This window comes from Propithecus coquereli, unplaced genomic scaffold, assembly GCF_000956105.1.
Source record: "Propithecus coquereli isolate 6110/MARCELLA unplaced genomic scaffold, Pcoq_1.0 Scaffold30, whole genome shotgun sequence".
Classification (NCBI taxonomy): domain Eukaryota; kingdom Metazoa; phylum Chordata; class Mammalia; order Primates; family Indriidae; genus Propithecus; species Propithecus coquereli.
Genome location: NW_012148619.1, coordinates 6,538,797 through 6,559,182, shown reverse-complemented (window position 1 = coordinate 6,559,182; position 20,386 = coordinate 6,538,797). Strand labels below are relative to the sequence as shown.

The 20,386-nt window shown below is 39.3% G+C and overlaps 1 protein-coding gene across 2 annotated transcripts in view; it reads right to left on the bottom strand.

The window, feature by feature from the left end:
• Positions 1-20,386, bottom strand: part of MPPED2 (metallophosphoesterase domain containing 2) — a 168,409-nt gene that overhangs the window by 65,242 nt on the left and 82,781 nt on the right. For both annotated transcript variants that reach the window (XM_012649582.1, XM_012649581.1), the window contains exon 4: positions 17,227-17,452. In XM_012649582.1, coding sequence (XP_012505036.1) covers positions 17,227-17,452 — 226 coding nt within the window. The remainder of the gene's footprint in view (positions 1-17,226; positions 17,453-20,386) is intronic.

Genomic DNA, 20,386 nt, shown 5'->3' with positions numbered 1-20,386 from the left:
TCTTGAAATTTTCTCCATTAACACTCATGTCATCTGCAAAAATAGACAATTTTACTTCTTTGTTTACAATATTCATTCCTTTTATTTTAGTGTATGTGTTTTATCACATTGTTTAGAACGGCACAGCAATGGTAAATAGCAGTGTGAGCCCAGGAATCCTTATCTAATTTCTGCTCTTAGTGTAAAAGCACTCACTATTGACCACCAACTATGATGTTAACTGTAGGTTTGTGGTCCTTTATCGAATTGATGAAGTTCATTTCTATTCCTAGTTGCTGAGAGTTTTCATCGCAAAATAGTGTTGTTTCTTCACATGCTTTTTCTGCCTCTATTGAATTGGTCACATGGTTTTCCTCTTTCATTATGTTAATAGGTGAATTAGATTGATTGATATTTTTATATTACACTCATCTTACATTCCTGGGATGAACCCAAATTTGGTCATAATATATTAACCTTTCTTGTTAATGTTAGATTTGATTTGCTAATCTTTTGTAAAGTATTTTAGTGTCTGTTCACGAGGCATATTATTCTGTAACTTTTTTGGTAATGTCTTTGTTAGATTTTGGTATTAATATCATGTTGGCCATAAAATGGGTTGAGAACTATTTCCTCTTCTAATTTCTGAAAGACTTTGTGCAAGATTTTGTTATTTCTTCTATGAACGTGTGAATATTGATATCTGTGAGGGGCAGTAGCTCAGATCTCAGTTTAGATTGCTTTCAATCTGTCCATACCTGCATGGCTCCCGGAGGGCATGGACTTTGCAGAGTTTATACACAGAATTTAGTATTCCTCTTATTTGGCGCTCTCTCTCTCTCTCTCTCTTTTACCTGGGATCCACCCCCCGCCCCCTCCCCCCACACACACACATACACCCTGGTGGCTCTGGTTACTCTGAGCTCCTTCACATGGTTCCTCCTCCGAAAAAGAGTGCAGGCTCTCTGCTGAAATTTTAGCCATACCTGTCACAACTATACTCCACTATGGCTACCCTCAGAGCAAAAACACAGAAATGGAAAACTCTGGAAGTTGCTTCCTCTAACTTTCAACTCCCCTACAAAAATCTACCTGCTTCTGTGTACTCTCCAAAGCTTTTGGGTAGTTATTTTTTGTTTACAGTGATTTGTGGGAGGTTCAATCTGTTAGAAGCTTACTCCTCCATAACTAAAAGAGAACCTCACAGAATCTTTTTTATAAAGTTCAAAACCAATAACCATCTATTGTTTAGATGTGTGTGTGTTATAAGAAGCATCTAAAAAAGCAAAGGAATGATAAAGACAATTCAGATTAATGTATGTCTGGAGCAGGAAGGCAGGGGATGAAAGATAGGAAAGCACAGAGATAAATACACATTATTGTCAGTGTCCTAGTACTCTGATGTGTGTGGGTTAATGGGCGTTCACTACGTTACTCGTAAATGAATAAATACCATGATTATAATATGGGCTAGGCATAGACCAATGATGACAATGCACCATAAACCAAGGATTTTGATTAATTTAGTTTTCTCCATCTAAAAACAAATGTTCATAGAATCTTTGCCTTGTTCTTGGACTCCTGAAAAGTCTCGAAACCAACGAGATTCTAAGAAGCTGTAGTCACAGAGTCTGTGAAATGGCTAAGGATTTATGAGATTAATTTATAGGTAAAATTTATGAACCATTCAAATTTAGGCATGTCTTAGCACACGGTTAATAATGAGGAAATGCCTTACATAATGTCATTTTGAATGTGAAGAATAAGAAGACAAAACCATGCATGTGTGTAGTGATTTTTGTTCACAGCATGGACAAGCTATTTTGACAGAGAAAAGTTCTGGAAGGTTTAGAAGCAAGGAACAACATGAAAAGAGATTGAACTTAATACTGAAGCAGTCTCCAAGCAGGAGAAAACTTCAGCTTGCATGCCTAAAAGCATATCCACATGTCAAGGACCGTGGGACATTTTCCCAGAGGGGCCTGGACAAGAAGCCTCCCTGGTCTTATTATCTTAAACTAGGCTGAATGGAACACCAGGGACTATGCCGCTGGGAGGGAGATCACACTGGCCGAAAGGGTGGAAAAAGTGATGCAATCAGAGAGTTCTTTCCCATCTCTAATTTTATGACTGTTTGTAAAAAGAAAGGAGAATTCAAACCACTTCAAAATAAGATCACCGGAGACCTGGCTTAGATGCCTGGATCTGATTGAGAAGGAAGGCTGTTAGAAAGATTTATTTTTCTGACTGATCATTACATACAATGCCAAAAGATACCTCCCCTTGACTACTGCCTCATGGCAAACATAGGGTAAAATTCCAAACTACAGCAGAATAATTTCTCTGGGAATTGAGAACAGGAGGGGGAGAATCTACAAACAAGGCTGACAAATAAAGGCTTTCCTTCCCAACAACCAAAAGACTGACAAATCATGCCCGATGTTTCATTTCTCAGGATGTTTAAAAGAACACAAGCAGAAAGCTCCCTTCCACCTGCTCGCGACATGGTTTTATTTTAAGGAGAGTGCACTCCAGAAGACAAACCTCTAAAGAAATAAATACCATTAGGTTTCCTTTTCTTTTTTCTTATTTGATACCATTAATAATAAATTGTATGTATTTTCCCAAGTCAAAGAAAAAAATGAGTGGCTATTGCTTTCACTGAAACAGTCATAAAAGCACATTTTAAAAATTATGCCACATATATATATGTATATATACACACACACACAAGTACATTTTTTTTTTTAAAAAAAGAGACTGAGAAATTTGCTAATGGCTCTAAAATTCAAATCTCCAATCAACTGAACAGGGTTGTAAGTAAATAGGACCTCTTTGGGGGAAGGTAATCCTAATTATGTGGCAAGCTACAGGGGACACCCAAGTTTATGTCGGTAGCAGATTCTGATAAGATATGCACCAAAGGAATCACGTCTGGACTGTTTCAACTGGGAGGGTGTCAGTGTAATGTTGGTATTTAGCTGTGATCTAGAGATCAGCAAAGGTCAGGCTGGACAAAGCAGCGCCTAATGAAGCTTCTAGTGTCTGGGGTGAAAGAGCCACAAAGCCTTTCAAATTAGCAGCTGAATCCTGACACTCATTAGTGATTATATTAATATATGCAAGGGCTGCATCTTAAGCCCCAACCAGTAAAACAGCCTAGACGTTCTGCATACACACAAAGGAAATAAAGTATGTACAAATATAAAGAACGAGAACCTTTTACACTCCTTTCCCTTCACATTTTGACATTTTTCTTTCCCTTTTCTTTCTTTCTTTTTACATTACTGACAGGACTGCCATACGCTTATGTTCCAATTTCATATTAAAATAATTACCACCGTGACTAAAAGGAGACTTTCATTTTTTTTTAAATTTTAATCAAGGAAGGTCTAGTCAGAAATCGCTTCTGCTAAGTTCTGTACAAGACATAATACACTCTTGTTAACTAACAAAACCAATAAATCAAGCTGAAGCACTTATTAAAGTATCTTACAGGACTAAATTTATCACTGATGACAAATTTAATTTGGGATTCTGAGAGTTGGCTCCTTGCATATACTTCAACAGATTTTTTGAAGGGGGCAGTTATTTCACAAGTAATGAATGCTAAATTCACTTGAAATTTTTAGAGATGTAAAAAGGCAACTTTCAATAAAAAACTGTTCTTCCTAGAGTGTCACCATCACCGGGAAAAGTTATGCATTAAAATTCTTTTCCAGCAATGCTATCCTTTGCACATTAAAGTTAGGAGAATCGTATAAACAGTGATAATGAGCATTTTACTAAGCAATTTATAACCATCGCTCAGTTACTCACACTCAATCTCCACAGGTAGGTCAGTTATTGTCCCCTGATAATGAAGATAAGAAAATTGAGATACAGAGTTTTCCCTACACAACAGGTAAGAATAATTTTAATCTGCGGCAAGGTCATTGGCACAAGGGAGGTGGAAAAAAAAAGTAAAGAAATTCACAGAATTGTACTGGGTCTTCTTTATAATTACCTAATATTATAGCCAAAAGGATGATACTCCCACTTTAAGTATCAAAAGAGAATTATATTTCAAACACATATAAAATTATTATTAATAGGCAACGTTTCCTTGACATCATACTTCTAGACCATAATATGAATAACGTCTTATTTTCTGTTCCGATCAACTGCATTTTGTGCAGTTTATTGTGCACTGCAACCAGGTTACACAAGTCATATTTTCTACAAACTTTTCCTCCTTCTAAAACTCTGCTCTAATTCTACATCAGCATTTTCCTGTAGTCTTTTCAAACAGTATTTTCTTTCTTAACAATGCAATCAGCATATAAAAACCAAATTTCGCCACCTGGCCCCGTTTAAGGCAAACCGAGCAGCCTGGACCACAGCCTGACAAGGAGAACGCATTAAGCTTTTGAACAAAAGCATCCAAGTCGACCTGTTTTGCAGACTGATTAATAGAAACAAGCTCCAAGGACTAATCACAAGTCGAGCCCTGTTTTGCAGATTAATAGAACAAAGACACAGGAGAGGAGGGGAGGTTACAGCACTAGAATACAAATAAGCAAAGGTAGGCACTAGGTTTTCCTTGAGTGAAGTCACATCCAGTAAAGCCAGACCCAGTAACCCAAGTCCAAGGGTGTCACATTCAGGGATGAATTCAAATGCAGCAGCAAAGAGGTCTGGGTTTTACCAGCCAACCCAGTACCCCATAAGCCACCTAGTTTCCACCTTCTTTGGAGATTCTGATTTAAAGGAGGAAACAATATTTCCCAGCAGGATAATGCATGGCTCTGGGTGCTCTCCGGCGTTTCCTTCCATTTCAGCTGCGCAAACCACAGCACTTGTTGATTAGGACACTTTCACTTCCCCGTCTTTGAATGGGGTTATCTGTGAGATCTATGCCTATAAGGTGAACCCCCCATTCACACACAGACTGTACATGGGACAGCAACGCAAAGTCAGAATAAGAGAGTTAGTTTCCAATTACTCACAGACATACTTTTTAAACTAGAGAAGTGACTCTTTTTCCTGACTGTAAAAATAAAAGTAACCCGCTGTAAGAATACACAAAAGCCCAGGAATGGTAGAATGGGAGAAAGAAAAAAAAGAACATTCATAGTAGAAAATTGCTGTTATACTTGTGGTGTGTTATCTCTCAGTTTTCGTTTTCTGTCAATATTTATATACAATTTTTATAATGTTATGATCCATTTGTGTATTTTTGGTGGGGATATGGCTTTTAAAATGCTTACTGTTAAACATAAGAAAAAAAACATACCACTGCTCCCTGATGGATGATGTTAATTCTTCAATGGATAAAATTATTCAAGGTGAATGTATGAATGTTTTTTACTGGAATTGTAACATCTTCATACATGTGAGTATATGGTTAACTGAGAAAAGCTTGCATAGTGCGGGAAACATAACCTTTAAGAATTGAGATGTCTACCTTTTGCCTGATTTCTATTCTTGATGAGTTTCTACATTATCTATTTTCCTTTCATCGTTTTTTTCTACTCTTATTCATAGAAACCCAGAAAAGCAAAAGCTTTTTCAGTTTCGTTCAAAAGAAGAGTATTTGATTTAATATTTTCAGAGTGGGACAAAGTGAATGGATTTTCTCCGGCATAGTTGTATTCTGCTTTATCAATAATCCAATTATTCTGTTTATTGCAACAATCGACAAAGCAAAAACACATTCATAATGATATTCATAAAGATATAACAAGAGTTAACAAAGTCTTAGAACTGACTTTAGAGCACGGTTAAGCCTGTGGTTTGCAAGCTAGCTGCACTTCAAAATTTCTTAAGAAGTGATTCTACTTCTCTCAGACTTTTCAGAGTTCAGACTCTATAGAAGGTTAATTCCTACAGCAAATAACCTTAAAGACCAATACCCTCCTTGGTATCAGATTTTGCTTTTAATAATAATACTGAACAGCACATATAGTAAGGCACTCAATACACTGAAAATTGCCTGCCGCCCCTGAAGCTGCTATGCAAGCCGGCAACCACACAGAATTCGCCTCTAGAAAGGGCTATTTAAAATCACAAAGCTCAGACCCAGCACCCCTCTCTCTCACACACACATACACACACACAAACACACACACACACACAAACACACACTTGGGTTTTCCATGTTTCTACTCATTCTGCTGGCCCAACAGGTAAGTACTTCTTTTAGAATTAAATCTTTCTAAGGGACAGGCTGAACTTGGATAAGAAAAGAAACTAGTCTTTGCTGTTTCATCTGAAAAAATGGGAAGCATTCAGGAATGTTTAGTAACCGAGGAAGCAGCATTGGCATAGCCCAAAATCCTCCTTCTCCAGTACTTCCTAAGTATGAATTTCTTTAAATAATATAAAAGCAAAACCCATGCATGAACACTCTGAGTTTTTAAAACAAACTTGTCTTCCACATTTTTTTTCCCTTAAATCCTAACACCAATGGAAAAGAAGAGGAAGAAGGTGACTTATATGCCCCAACAGCGTGTTTCCAACTAGTTAGTTTTGCCATCAACAATTTCTGGTTAGGTTTTAGCCTAGCAGCTTTTATTTTGTTCTTCAAAGATCAAAGGTAGAAAGGTTTTTCTACTGATGCCTGATTCAACATAAAAATAGAGGCCCCAATAATGGCTAGTGATTTAGGATTTGGACTATTAAATCATTAAGATAAACAGTTTTTTTTCTAGTGTCTGTCTTTGACAATCCTTTTTCTAGAACTATGGGGCTCTAAGCTACTTCCCATGGCTCATGAAACCTTGAGTAGCGTGGAAAGTTTGTACACCCTATTAAATTTAGTTTTAAGATTGATATGTTCCAGAAATTCAATACATATGGTAGCTTGAAATATAGTGAGAAAAAGAAAATAATTGTCATTTATTAAGCCAGGCAGCCATCAGGGGCACTCAGTTTTATGGGCAATCATTTTGTACATAATCTATAAAAGAAGTGCATAACCAATTTTAGAAAAGAATGGAAAATCAGTGTGTCTACTCTGACCTTTCTTTTCCTTTACAAACGTAGCATTGGTTTTACTTCGTTTTCAATATTGATTTAGAGTAGATTCATATGAAATTTTAGCACCACTTTTTATTTCACATGATCCATCCTATAAACCCACCATGCCAAGATACTGCACCTGAAAGCATCTAAATTAACCAATAAATATCACCAGCACCTTCAGATGCTGCCTTGAGAAATTTTATCCCGGGAAGAATCTTTTTTAGGATAGGTCTGAACCACTTCCTCTAATTTGCCCTTATACACCAGGTGCTTTTCTTCTCATTGTCTTTTCATTTCATTCTTTTGCTACAAATTTCATACTTGGACATTATTAGTCACGGTAACTGTATTTACACTTTAACCAAGCTGATCTTTTATATTTGAGCAAAACACTTTTCTGATGTCCTCTCCTGAATTAATGCAGATTTGCAGCTCACCTTTTCTGCTCTTTGCAGAAGGCAGACACATTCTGCTAACCCAGACACTTTCAAATTTGCCACTAACTTCGTGTTGGAGCAGCCCTCATGGAACATTCCACATTCAATTTATAGTTATCATCCAAGATTACCTTTATTTTTCCTGAGTGAAAATGCACTGCCAAGCGTTACACATACATTGAAAATGATACTCCATGTAAGTGACCTTAAAAATGGCCCATATGTCTTCATTTAACAGACATCTATTCACTCTTCCATACCTTCTGACCAAATACAAGAGAATGTGGGGTTCCTTCCTTAAATGGTTTCCAGCTATCCACATCATAAGCAACTTGTTGTGCAAAGACACCATACAACATTCACTTTTAAAAATTTTCTCTGTTCCTCTGTCTCTCTCCCATACCTGCCCCTTCCCCAAACAGGGGTAACTGTTTTCCTAGACTAAGTTTCCTATTTCCCTCATTTCTGCCCCCCACTGCTTCTCTTCTGCCCTGGTATACTGCCATATAAACAAACAAAACAAACAGAAAGCAAACAAAACAAAAACATAAAAGCCATTACAAAACTAACAATTGTTACTTTGCAGGGAAGAAAATAATTGAGCACTTACTGAGTGCCAGGAGCTTAACATAGCTGATCTCATTTTAATCCTACGAAAAATATACTATGAGTAGCGAAAAAAGTAAAGGTTTTGGAGCCAAATAGATTTAGGACTGATTTCTAGTTCTTTGCAAAACGGGTGTCCTTGGGTGACTCAATAAATCGTAGTTATTATTATTTGTATACCCATTTGACAGATGAAACTGTGGCTCAGAGAGATTGCATAACATGCTTAATAAAGTACACAAGTTCTAAATGATAAAACTGAGACTCAAGCCTGATGGGGACGGCCTGCTTCTACGGCCAAAGTCTGTAGACCTCTAAGCCACTGCCTCGCTCCTTCAGTAGGCAGGACAGGGTTGTAGCCGGTTAAGCTATGTCCCACTCGGGGAGCAAAGCTTTCAGGGTATGTCTTCCTGCTGGGGAGGTCCTGCCAGGAGTTTGTTAGCTTGAGGAACTGATGGTTTAAGAGAAGAGGGAATTTACAAGAATTTGTTGAGGAACAGTTCAACAAAGACTTTGCCATCAGGGGGATGTCCCTAAGCACTGTCCGTCAGCCTGTCCCCCACCAAGCCTCCCATAGGCTTAAGGATGAACCTGGGAGAGGGTGGGTGACATCAAGCCTTGACAGACCTCTCACAGAGCAGCCTAGAAGGGCACAGGGCTTCTCTTCTGTCGGGCACAGAGCACGTGGCTTTGATTACCGAGACTCTATTGTGAAACAATTTTGGCAGCAGCAGGCTCATCAGGAGGCATGGAAGGAGGTCCTGCGGCTATGCAGATGTCCTGCTGGCAGAAGGGGAGCTCCTGGTGAAAGGGGCAACCTCATATCCGTGTGCACCTTTGTCAGAGGTCAGCAGGAGAGCTCAGGAAGCAGTGCAGTGACCTAGACTACCTTGAGGACGTGTCTGAGCCACAGGGGAGTAGAGCACCTCAGGCAGAGGAGGCAGCAGCTATGACTGGAACCAGCGGGTACAGGTTTAGGCTGCCCCTGGGACTCCAATGGGTTCACTGTCTCGTGAGACCCGAAGAAGTTCACCCACACCTATAGTTCAGAGCACAAAATAAGAAACCCACGTTTGTCAAATAGCTTGAAAATAAATGGTACAGAGTCCACATGACCCTAATTTCAGAATTCAACCACTGAGAATTCAATCATTGAGACATGGAAATACTATTATACATATTTGACAAAGGATGTTCTGAGAGCTCATCTGGTCTGGCTTCCTACCAATCTCACCCTTTATGCTGACCACTGTGCAGCCTGGAAGAGACAGTCTCCAAATCTAACAGCAGTTTCTATAGCTGCTCACAGAACGGGGATAAGGCATCTGAGGTGAAGAAATGATATTAACGAGCCTAAAAATACTGGTGGAGCCTTTCTCTGAAAACTCTCACTGCCTTAAAGTCAGGTTTATCCTACTCCCATCTCTCATTTTTATTAAAGCATGCTCACCTGGAGAAACGCTAGGCCCTCCATATCTCCGAATGTTCGGGAAGAATCTAGGTATGCTCTTGAAATGCATAGACATTGCTTAGGGCTGTGTTGGGTTCCATTCCTCTTGATCATCTCCAGTGTTCCACTTTGCAGACTCAAGACTATGCTTGATCTTATACTGGAAATATTTTCTTTCCTTTTGCAACTGGGTGTCGCAGTTGCAAATATCTCTCTACCACTACCACACTCATTCATTCATTCATTCATTCAGCAGATATGGACTGAGCCCCTACTATGTGCCAGGCACTGAGCGAGCCTGTGGTATGCACAGAGAACAAGGCTACCAGGTCCCTGCCCCTGGAGTGTACAGCCACTTTATAATCTATTTCTATCCACCAGCAACAACTTTGGGTTGAAAGAAGGAGCCTGTTAGGGTAACAGGAGAAAATGAAAGAACACTCAGCAGCCACCCGGCCATGTCCGAACGTGAAGGCCCAGGTCTTCTGTGGAGCACAGTGCTGGGCCCCTGGCAGGCCTGACTGAGCAGGGTAACACTGCTGGCATTGCTTTCTTGCTGCATATGCCCAGAGCTGCTGTCTGTCTCAGATGCTGCTTGGTGCTTTGGAGGGAAAACGCCACATGCAACCAATACGTGCCCCCGATGTGTGTTGCGTGTTTAGCTGTCTCTGTGGAGCAGAAGAAACAGAAGGAGCTGACCCATGTCTTACAACACATTAAAATGCAGATATTATTTTAAACCCTAATCTCTGGAACACACCATGCAAAAGATGCTGGATAATTCCTTCCTTCTGCCCCTTCACCACTCCTATTTTCCTCTATAAGCCCACCTCACCACTTAATCCTGAGAGCCCCCGAAGGGTGTTGGCTTGGATTTCTGTACCCTTTTTGCAACTAGATGGAAACAGATGAGAAGTGGACACTTCCTGAGTTGCTCAGTTCAAGGAGTAGACCGACATCTGAGGTTACTAGGATATCCTGGTGTAGTCTAAAGAACTCAACAAAGAAACCCTGGATTCTAGTCCTCTTTCTCTTCCCAAACTAACTTCGTGGCTGTAGGCAAGTCACCTTATCTGTCAAAAACTCTCTCTCTGTTTTGGTCTCCTCTGTCACAAAAAGGCAACATCTGACATATAGGCACTTGTAATATAATAATAATTATAATAATATAACTTGTAATTATAATAATAATAGGCTATTATTATTAATACATGCCCTGCTTCTTTTAAAGAATTGCTGTGAGGCCCAAATCAGATAATACATATGAAAGTTCTCTGAGTGAAACACACTCTCCAAATGTAAATTTATTATGGTTGTTTGCTAACTGAGATGCTCTCTCAGAATGTGCAGGCAAAAAAATTTAAATGATGCCAACCGTTGCTACAAAGCATAATTGAATGCACACCAACACTTTTTTAACAACCTCCACATTCTTCCATACAACCACCACCAACACATCAGATGAAGACACCAGGGCAGGTGTAAAGGTTGAGCTAGCTGGCAGAAAGGTAAGAGTGAGTTGGATCCAACAAGCTCCACATGTAAACTGGCTTTTGAAATGGTATTTACTGATTTGGCTATCAATGGGAGGTAGGAAGCAAAGTGATCAGTTTTGCTTTCTCCTTTTTCAAATCAACAGGGCAGTTGCTAAACCAGAACTGAATCTGATCCCATCCCATGCAGCTTTAAGAGCAGTCAGCTGCATTCTGAAACAGACAAAAATGTAAACAGAGCCCTGTAACTCTAGACTAGGGCAGAACAGCCATAGGTTTCATAATGGGAGAGTCTATGGGGTCTGTGCCAAGAAAAATGAAATGTTAGCCTGGGCCTTTAAACAGAATCATGTAAGAGCAGAGTGCATATTTGTTTAACACACACACACGAGACCTTTTTCTGTGCCAATACCTTTCTGAACTCTCCTGAATAAAAGCCGGAATCCCTGAAAACGTGGTGCAGAACCAATAGTGTCTGGATAGTCTCATTCTTTAACACAAAAGGATTTTTCTGCAGAACACAGAGCTGTTTCTTTCTTCTTTTTCTTCTTCTTCTGCTGCTTCTTTTTTGGGGCCAAGTTAATTACAAAGTATGACCGTGAAAATAAAATAAATGCGCCCATTCCACCCATCTCTGTATCTGAATTCTGTCGAATGAGTTGCCAATTGTTTTTCCAAGCCTTTCATTCAATATCTGCTGTTAATTTGTTCGCTGTTTCAAGAACTTGAAGACTGTCAGCAAAATACATGATGCATTACAAAACTTATAATTGGAAATAAAAACATCTGAAGCTTTTCTGACAGGGTAAACATAAAGTACTATTGCACTGATCAGAACAAGGAAACGTGAGCAATCTTACAGCTATGTGTGTACAAACACAATCATAAATGCTGCAGAGAGTGGAATCAACACTCAACTCCCACTTTGAAAAATGCTGACAAAATTACATCCCAGTGAATGAATGAACTCAACATGGTTATGATAGGAAATGAGGGGAAGAGAGGAGGGGGAAACAAATCCTGCTCGCACTTCCTTTGAAAGTGCAACCCCACGGACTTTTCTCTTCCTATGTCAGCCATGTTAGAACGGCACTGCCTAGCCCTCATCTAATCTTCCTGCTGTAGAAGTTAAGGCACTTCCTCCACAGTTACTAAATCTGACAAATTACACCTGGGTCCACTCTAACGTGAAAAAATGTGCTCTTTGTTCCTGACCCCTTGGTCAGTCTAGAGATCAAATTCCTGGACATCGGAAAGCCCCACTCATATTCATTAAAAGCCACAGGAGAGCAGCTCTGTATTTCTGTTCAAGAGGAGAACAAGGTGCCGGCTTTTGCTGAACAATACAACTGCTCTGCTCCAGTTGGCGCAATACAGACCTTTTACTTTTTGCAGCTTGGCTGCTAATCAATTAGTATGTGGATTTTCTTTTTTTTTCCCCCCCTGCACAGCATCTTAGTATCAAAAGAGCAACTGAAATCAGAAAAAGAAGAGGCTAGTTGATTTTTAACTGCCAATCCCATGAGTGAGTTTACCGAAACCCGCTAGCATTAAAATGCTGGCTACGGATTCGGTACCCAAAAATACCAAGATCATTTCAAAATTCCGCCTCCCCTCTACCCTGGCCAGACAAGCAATTAGTTACCACAGTGGCTACTATTTGACAGATTAGAATTTTGTCTCCTCTTTCTAACCATACTCAGCATTTGGAAAAGACATTACAGAGCCAAAAATGAGTCACAAAGAGGAAATTGGGAACCATCTTGGTGGCAGAGAATCAACACACGAGGGAGACGAGAAATCCATGGGCTTTCCTGTTGGAAGAGCCAAGTGTGAGGCTGATCTAATGCCTGACAACACCAGACCCTCTTCTTCTGCCCCCAAAAGAGGAAGAGAAAAAAAAAAAAAAAACAATAGGAAAAGTGAAGCACATCTGTGACTGAACTATTAAAAAAAAAGATGCCTGATTCCTTTCTTCAAGATTCTTAGAAGAATGAGATGGTGAAGGATTACATACAGAAGCCAAAAAAAAAAAAAAAAAAACTGCCTTAAGGCCTCCTGAGGCAAAGGTGCCCCAGAGAATTCATCAACTCTTGTCCTCTTTCCAAGGGAGCCTCTCTCTTTCCTGGACATGGAATCCCACTTACAACTTTTTCAGTTAGACCACTGAATTTTCCCAGACCCATCAAACCACATTCAAAGCCTCTTCCTTGGGGATCTAATAAGGACTACAGCACATTCCAGTTGCAAACACATATGAATGCTCTGGTGTGTTGTAAGTTATTTTATACATACAAATTCCTGTTAAACTGTAAATTAGAAAACACTCCTTTAATTCTCTCTGGTCTTGAGGTAGCTTTCAGCTGTGCTACAAGTTATAAACGTGTAATGAATGCAAACTAATATTCTCTTTCAGTAGTTAAACTAAAGTCACAATCCATATTTTTTTAAATACATGAGTTATAGCTGTTTTCCTGGCGTGATGGCTATTACTTTTGAGAAACCTATGTCAGGACGGAAATCCTTAGTATCAGCGTTCTTATTTTGATTTCTGTTTTTAAATTAAAACCACTAGCAGTATCAGTAATGCAGAACTTAACATTTCCTCCAGAAAAGTCATTGGAAAAGCATGGGAATCTAACTTAATCGGTTTACATTATTTTGGGGTTGAAAGATCTGTTGGGTTATTAAGTAGGCATTCATCTACGGGTAGGTCTCAAGGATGGAAAAACCTAACTTCTGAAGGGTGAAGAGTGGTACCTATGGTATGAGTTCTCCCAAACTTTGCTTCTAGTCAAATTCTTAATAGTAAAAGAGGTTAAAAATTGTTCAGGAAATTAAATAATCAAGCATGCCCCACAAATATATATTCTCTTTGCAGATTCTAATTTTGGTGACTATTTAAGTGGGTTGCATATGAGAGAGACTAGGGTAAGCCTCATTCCCCCTGTTTTACAGCTAAATAGAGAAGTTAAGTGACTTACCTAGTGCCATCCAATCCACAGAAGCTGAACTAGGGTTAGAACCCACCCCATCATACTTCTAGTACCATAGTCTCCTTATGAAGGTATAAAGTGGATTAGAAACACCAACACCCCACTACTAGTAGTAATAGATAACACTTATCAAATGCTTACTCTATGCTAGGAAACCTTCTATTGTGCTGTGGATGCATTAACTCTATCTTCATAACAGTCATGTCAGGCAACAACCATGCATGTAATGTTATCTCCCATTTCAGAGACGAGCAAACAGAGACTTATAGATATTAAGAAATTTGCCCAAGGTCCCAGGGCTGCATAAGTGGTAGAAATAGCCAATACTGTCCTCCCTGCACAGAAATGCTAATGCAGACATTCCTAAATCAATGTTCAGATTATCAGTAGTCCTGGGAACATTAAGTTTAACAAAACAGCTTCATAGTGAGATCCAAACTGCTGATGCCTCCAAAAATATACGATGAAATTGAAACATTCTTTTTGTCAACCTTCGTATTCTTAGTCAAAACACAAAGCATCAACAATTCCAATAGATAGGGCAAAACACACTTAAAGATCTCAGTCATTGTAAAGAGGTGCCCAGCAGGAAATAGTTCAAGCTCTGTAGAAATCCCAACAAACATTCAGCGCAACCACAACTTCAGGAGAACATATCAGAAAACTAAATGATGTTGCCGATTTTGTACACTTTACCACCTTGGCCAATATTAAAATTCAAAAGCTTTAAATTTTAATCCAGTTCAGATATTTGCACCACCACCAAAACCAGATCATGACCCATCACATCACGTATTTGAATTACTCTGTTTGTTTGATTTCTTGAGATGCTGCAAGATCTGCCTCCGGACCCAAATCATTCCCCTCATTCATCACAGCTGTAATCTGGTTTAGCCAAACCCTATCCTGAACAGATTGGAATCAGCTCCGATATAGGAGGAAGTCTGCTGCTGTCATCATGTCAGCAACTATCAATCCAGGGATCTCAAAAGTCTCGCTTGTTCAGGAATAGCCTTAAATGTCTGTGCCTTCTGAAGATTTTTCAAGAGTGATCTTAAATTATTGAAAAAAAAAATTCATCTTAACTTGCATGCCGAGCTTCTCTGTCAATCAGAGGTCATTTCTCGACTATTGCATTGTCCTTAAGGACTGGACTATGTAGCTGGGAATGCTCTCTCCCTCTTGCCTTTTACCCAGAAATGCTAATATCAACATCCTACATTACTGCGAGATCAGTTTTTAGATTATAGTTTGGCAGGACTAATTTCTGTTGTTTATTCTCTTGCCCTTTACCACCTCCTCATACATAGAAAAGTAAATTGATGCACACTAATAAAGCTGGTTATAAACTGGATCTGCAGATTATAACCACCAATTAACACATCATCACCACCACCCCCGCACCCCCCAATCATACTGTATGCCCCGGAGTCACATTTGCTGGTTTGAAATCAGAACACTACCTCTTACTGCCTGTGGTGATTCTAGAGCAATTACTTAACCTTTCTGTTGCCTGCGTTTTCTGATCTGCCACATGAGATTCATTACAGTGCCTAAAGGTATTTTGAGGATTAAATGAGATAATAGATATAAAGGGTTTAGAACAGTGCCTGGCATATAGTAAGTACTTAATTAAGAGTTCAAAATCATTGTCAGATTGATTTTAAACAGAAATGTAGGTCCTACACCCACTCATCAGTGCTTCTGGATACTGACTAGAAAAGCTAGAAAAAAACATTACAGAAAATATCTCAACTTTATATTTTACAGAGGACAAACCAAACTGTTAAGTCAACTGCTCAATCTTAACTCACTCTGCTTGTCTTTTCCCAGCTTTATCCACAACTCCTAGGGAAGAACTGGAGTACTTTTCTGGGTTGGGTGAGTAAAGGTTAGTTCTTCTCTGACACAGAGCCCTCAAAAAAACAAAATCCTAGAATCCTCTGATATTACCGATCTGGTCTAACATTCCCATTTCGAAGAAGAAAAAAGTAGCTCTAGGAGCTAAGTGACTTGCCCAATTTCAAATACTGAGGGGCAGAGCCAAGGCCAGAAAAATGATAATTATTATCCTAAGCAAACCACCAGATGCTCTAAGTCCATTGCAAACGTCACCTATGTAATCCTCATAATAACCATCTAAAGTAGGTATTATTTCACCATCTTAAAGATGCAAAAACAGAGGCTCAGATGCTGTGAAGTAGCTTCTTTAAAACCTGACAACTGACAGTGGATAGAGTCAAGGTCAAAATGCTTCCTGTCTGGTCCCAAAGGATATGTGTCGGCTTCAAGTTTTCTAGAGCTTAGTTCTGAGAATTCTAGTAGCAAGAGCTCTCAACCAGTAACTTCCAAACTGTCTGTGCATCAGCCCCATCTGGGGAAGCTTTGAAAAAATACAGATTGCTGGGCTTCCTCTCGGGAAGGAGAGTCAGGGTCTCCTGGGACAGGGCTTCACAGTCTATATTTCTACAGAGCTCTGCCTTCTGATGTGCAGAGAGATTTGAGAAACCCTAATCTAAGCAAGATATTTTATGACTGCTTCCAGGACAAAATGAGAGGGAAATGAGTTACCTAAGGCTGATGGAATGTTCAGAGTGGCTGAATCTGTGTGAAGGGTAACATGGTGACCTTCCCTCATATCCTTCTGTGTCACAGACACACACGTAGCCCCAGTCACATAAGCATACACAGATGGCCTTCCGTATTCATGGGTTCCCATCCATGGATTCAACCAACCACAGATAGAAAATATTAGGAAAAAAATTCCATCTGTACTGAACACGTACAGATTTTTTTCTTGTCATTATTCCCTAAACAATATAATACAGTATAACAACTCTTTATGTAGTGTTTACATTGTGTTAGGTATTACAAGTACTCTAGAGATGATTTAAAGTATTTGGGAGGATGTGTGTAAGTTATACGCAAATAATACTCCATTTCACAGCAGGGATTTGAGCATCGTCAGATTCTAGTATCTCAGGGAGGTCCTGGAACCAATGCCTCACAGATACCGAGGGACAACTAGACACATCTGCCAAAGCCCTGTGCCCATTGATCCGCCTAAAGGAATCTATATTACAACGAAAACAACAAGTGCTGCGTTTTGCAGCAGACCAGAGTATGTGTTCTGGTGAAATTACAGCAATAAGGTTTCCTTCCATCCTAATCATTCTCATTTAAAACATCTAAGGCTAAGCCATGCTTTCTTGGTACTGAGCTGAAAAATGGTCAGGAAAACTGTTTGAATTATCACTTACCAAGGTGCACCGTATATCCTGAATCCCTTCACTGTTACCTCCGAATCTTGTAAGTAAATACTGTTTGTCAGGAGGGACTGAACATTGTCAAAGTCCTCTGGTTTCAATTTGGACACAGAGGGGAAACGGTAGTAGTCCTGTTTAACAAGGTCTGCCATGAATTCCTTATCAAATGTCAGTTCATGATTCCCAGCAATCACTATTTTATATTCATATGGCAGGTTTCCTGAAATAAGGAAAAAAAAAAAAAGCACCAATTAGCACGTTCATTTCCCATCACAAAGTACAACAGCCGAGACTGCGTGATTAGCAGACAGCTCACCCAAATGAAATAGCTCACACATTCCTTTACATTTCATGTGAACCGAAATTTATGACTACTCCTTTATGATAACAAAAATGACAATAAACAGTAGGTAGAATATCTGCTAAGAAGCTAAAGCGCTACTAAGAAGACATTACATTTTCTAGCTCCATTTCCCTCTTCTGTATGCTACAAATTCAGTGATGATTCCACACAGTAGTGAATCCACACTGTATAATCATCCAGTAAAAAATCACTTTGATCACGATCCTTAAGAAAAGGTCTGGACTTGGCTTGGTCCTCAAAAAATAAACCAAATATTCTTAACAACTCAGATAACTGCAGATTTTTTAGTATATCCTTCACATAAAAGACATGGCACAAACCAGCATTCTATGATTTATATAAATGAAAAAAAAACCACATAGTACAATTTCATAGTGCAAGTATAATTTTAAGTTTACTTTTTGGCTTGTGAATAAAAGGAACATTATTAAGGGCCCCCTGATTAGAAGGCTAACTTTCCTCCCATTGGGATGTGAGAAGAAACTGTAAAGCTTAACCCCCTTTTAATATTTATGGTATGGAAATGTGAGTTCTCGGTGTGTGCTTTTTATGCAAAAGTTTCCCGATCAAAATGAGATAATTCTGGGAAGAAGAATGAAAGCTATAAAGGAAAACCCAAACACCAGACTTCTGCATAGATTTATAATGTTTGAATAAAGTGCAGATCATACATATTAATACCTAACCGTGATGCTACAAGAACCAAAATCCAAAGGGAGATAGGGCTGGGCAGCTGTCCCCATCTTGAAATTAATGCCCTTTTCTCCACTCTCTCACTATCCATTTCTCAAGCCTCGCTGTTGTGCTGCTGCTCATTTTATTTTATTTTATGTTATTTTAAAGGAAAAAAAGGTGGGACAATGGCACCTATAATTCCAGCTTCCTGAGACTCCTGGGTCCAATGTAAAATTAATGTTTCCTGCTATTCCAGGAAGAATTAAAGTTACCACTAGCAGGAAATTGGATATACTTGTTGTAAGAATTGGTCCTTAAAAGCAAGCCTGAGTCTCAATGATTTAATTTAGTAAGCTTAGTGGGGAAGAGAATTTTTTCGGGGGGGGGAGGGGGGGGGAGGGAGCAAGTTCTGTCATCTGTCCACTTGGATTTCAGCAATGCAAACTGTAAAGATTCCACTACGAGGACCACACAGTCTCAGCAGCACACTGCAAACATATCTGGTAATATTGAAGTGGTTTTTAAGACTGATAGATTATGTTTTGTAATGTTACTGATTTTTCTTTAGCTATTAATTTGTAGGTTTCTAACAGTAATAAAATTCAAGATATAGCATATGCATTAATGGGGAGGCTTAAGAGAGAGAAAAAAGCAGTCTAATAGAAAATAACACAGCAGAGAGAGGAAACCAGAAACGACGAGGTTAAACGTCAAAGGATATCTTTGACTACTATCCACAGTGTTGTGTAACGTGCTTTTGGCCTCAGTTATTTGCAAGGTTGTGCTGAAGAGCTCACAAAAAAACAGGAAGCCTCCTTAAAATGCATGCTTGTGTGAGTTCGGTAATTAGGAGTATGATCTATGTAGCAAGCTACTTAAGAGTATGGTGATATTTTGCACAATTCCTGCACTTAAAGTGCAGATGAAAGATGTATTAACAGGGCCACAAATTCCCAGTACTGCACATGCTGGATAATTGTGAGAGGCCCCCCAACTCTAATAACCATTGCTCTGTGACCCCACTGGCTTGATACTGCACCCCTAGATTCTCCTGTCCTCCCAAAGCCGGCTAAAACGTTGTCCTGGACGGTAATCTGTTCTGAGGCAGGTCCCGCCGGCATGAATCTTTGAGCAAAATATTCTACCTGTACAAATCACGCTGTAGCTGCCCGGTTCCCCTTTAATCATTTATGATGATGGACTCACTGCAACCCAGCATTATGCACCACTGCCCTTGCAGGAAGGCCTGGCTTCTCAACGTGTCCTCATTTTGGAGCTTTGGGTTCAGGGATGGCACGGGTGAGACTAGCCACCAGGGCAAGGGAAGTCCACTTTCCCCCTTCAGATCGTTTTTCTTTTTTTTTAAAGCAAAGCTGCAAAGTAAATCTTCCTCAGGAAGACAAGCATCTCTGGTGTCTTTTAAATCAAATTTTTGGAAACTCAGCATAAAAAAGTGGCCACCAAAATGAAAAGCTGCAGAAACAGTGATGGTATTTACACACCGCCAACAAACTCATCTCTTTCCGAGAATCCAATAGTAGTTTCCAACTTCCATCCTCTGTTACCTATGTTATGAGATTGTCTGACATATTTTCTTTTTTGCTGCACTGACCTTTCATCTATAATCTGCCAACCTTTATGTTTTATATGAAAAGTGTAAGCAGGGCAGCTGACAAATCTCCTGTTACTTGATGGCATTTTCGTTTTTTTTCCAGACTAGATTAATTTGGAAGGCTCTGCAGTCAAGCTTCAAACTTCTTAGTATTCAAATAGCATCACTTTAAAATTGTCAGACAAAGAGGTGCCTGCCTTTATCCATTTTATTCAGATCAGGCCATCTAAGCTGACCTGCTTGGATCAAAAACCAAGGCCCTATATAGTTACTCTAACATGGAAAAAAATCCTTGCTCTGAATGACCTAAAGAACTGTACCAACGAACCTGTTTCATCTTTCCCGAGACGTGGTATATGTTCTACTAATGATACACAAGATTATTTTAGGTGAAATGGAGAGGAACCTTTGACAAAATGTCAAATAGTTCTGTGTATTTTAAAAATGCATATTTGGATAAATATTAATACAACAGTGTAAGTAATGATATATATCTTCCTTTT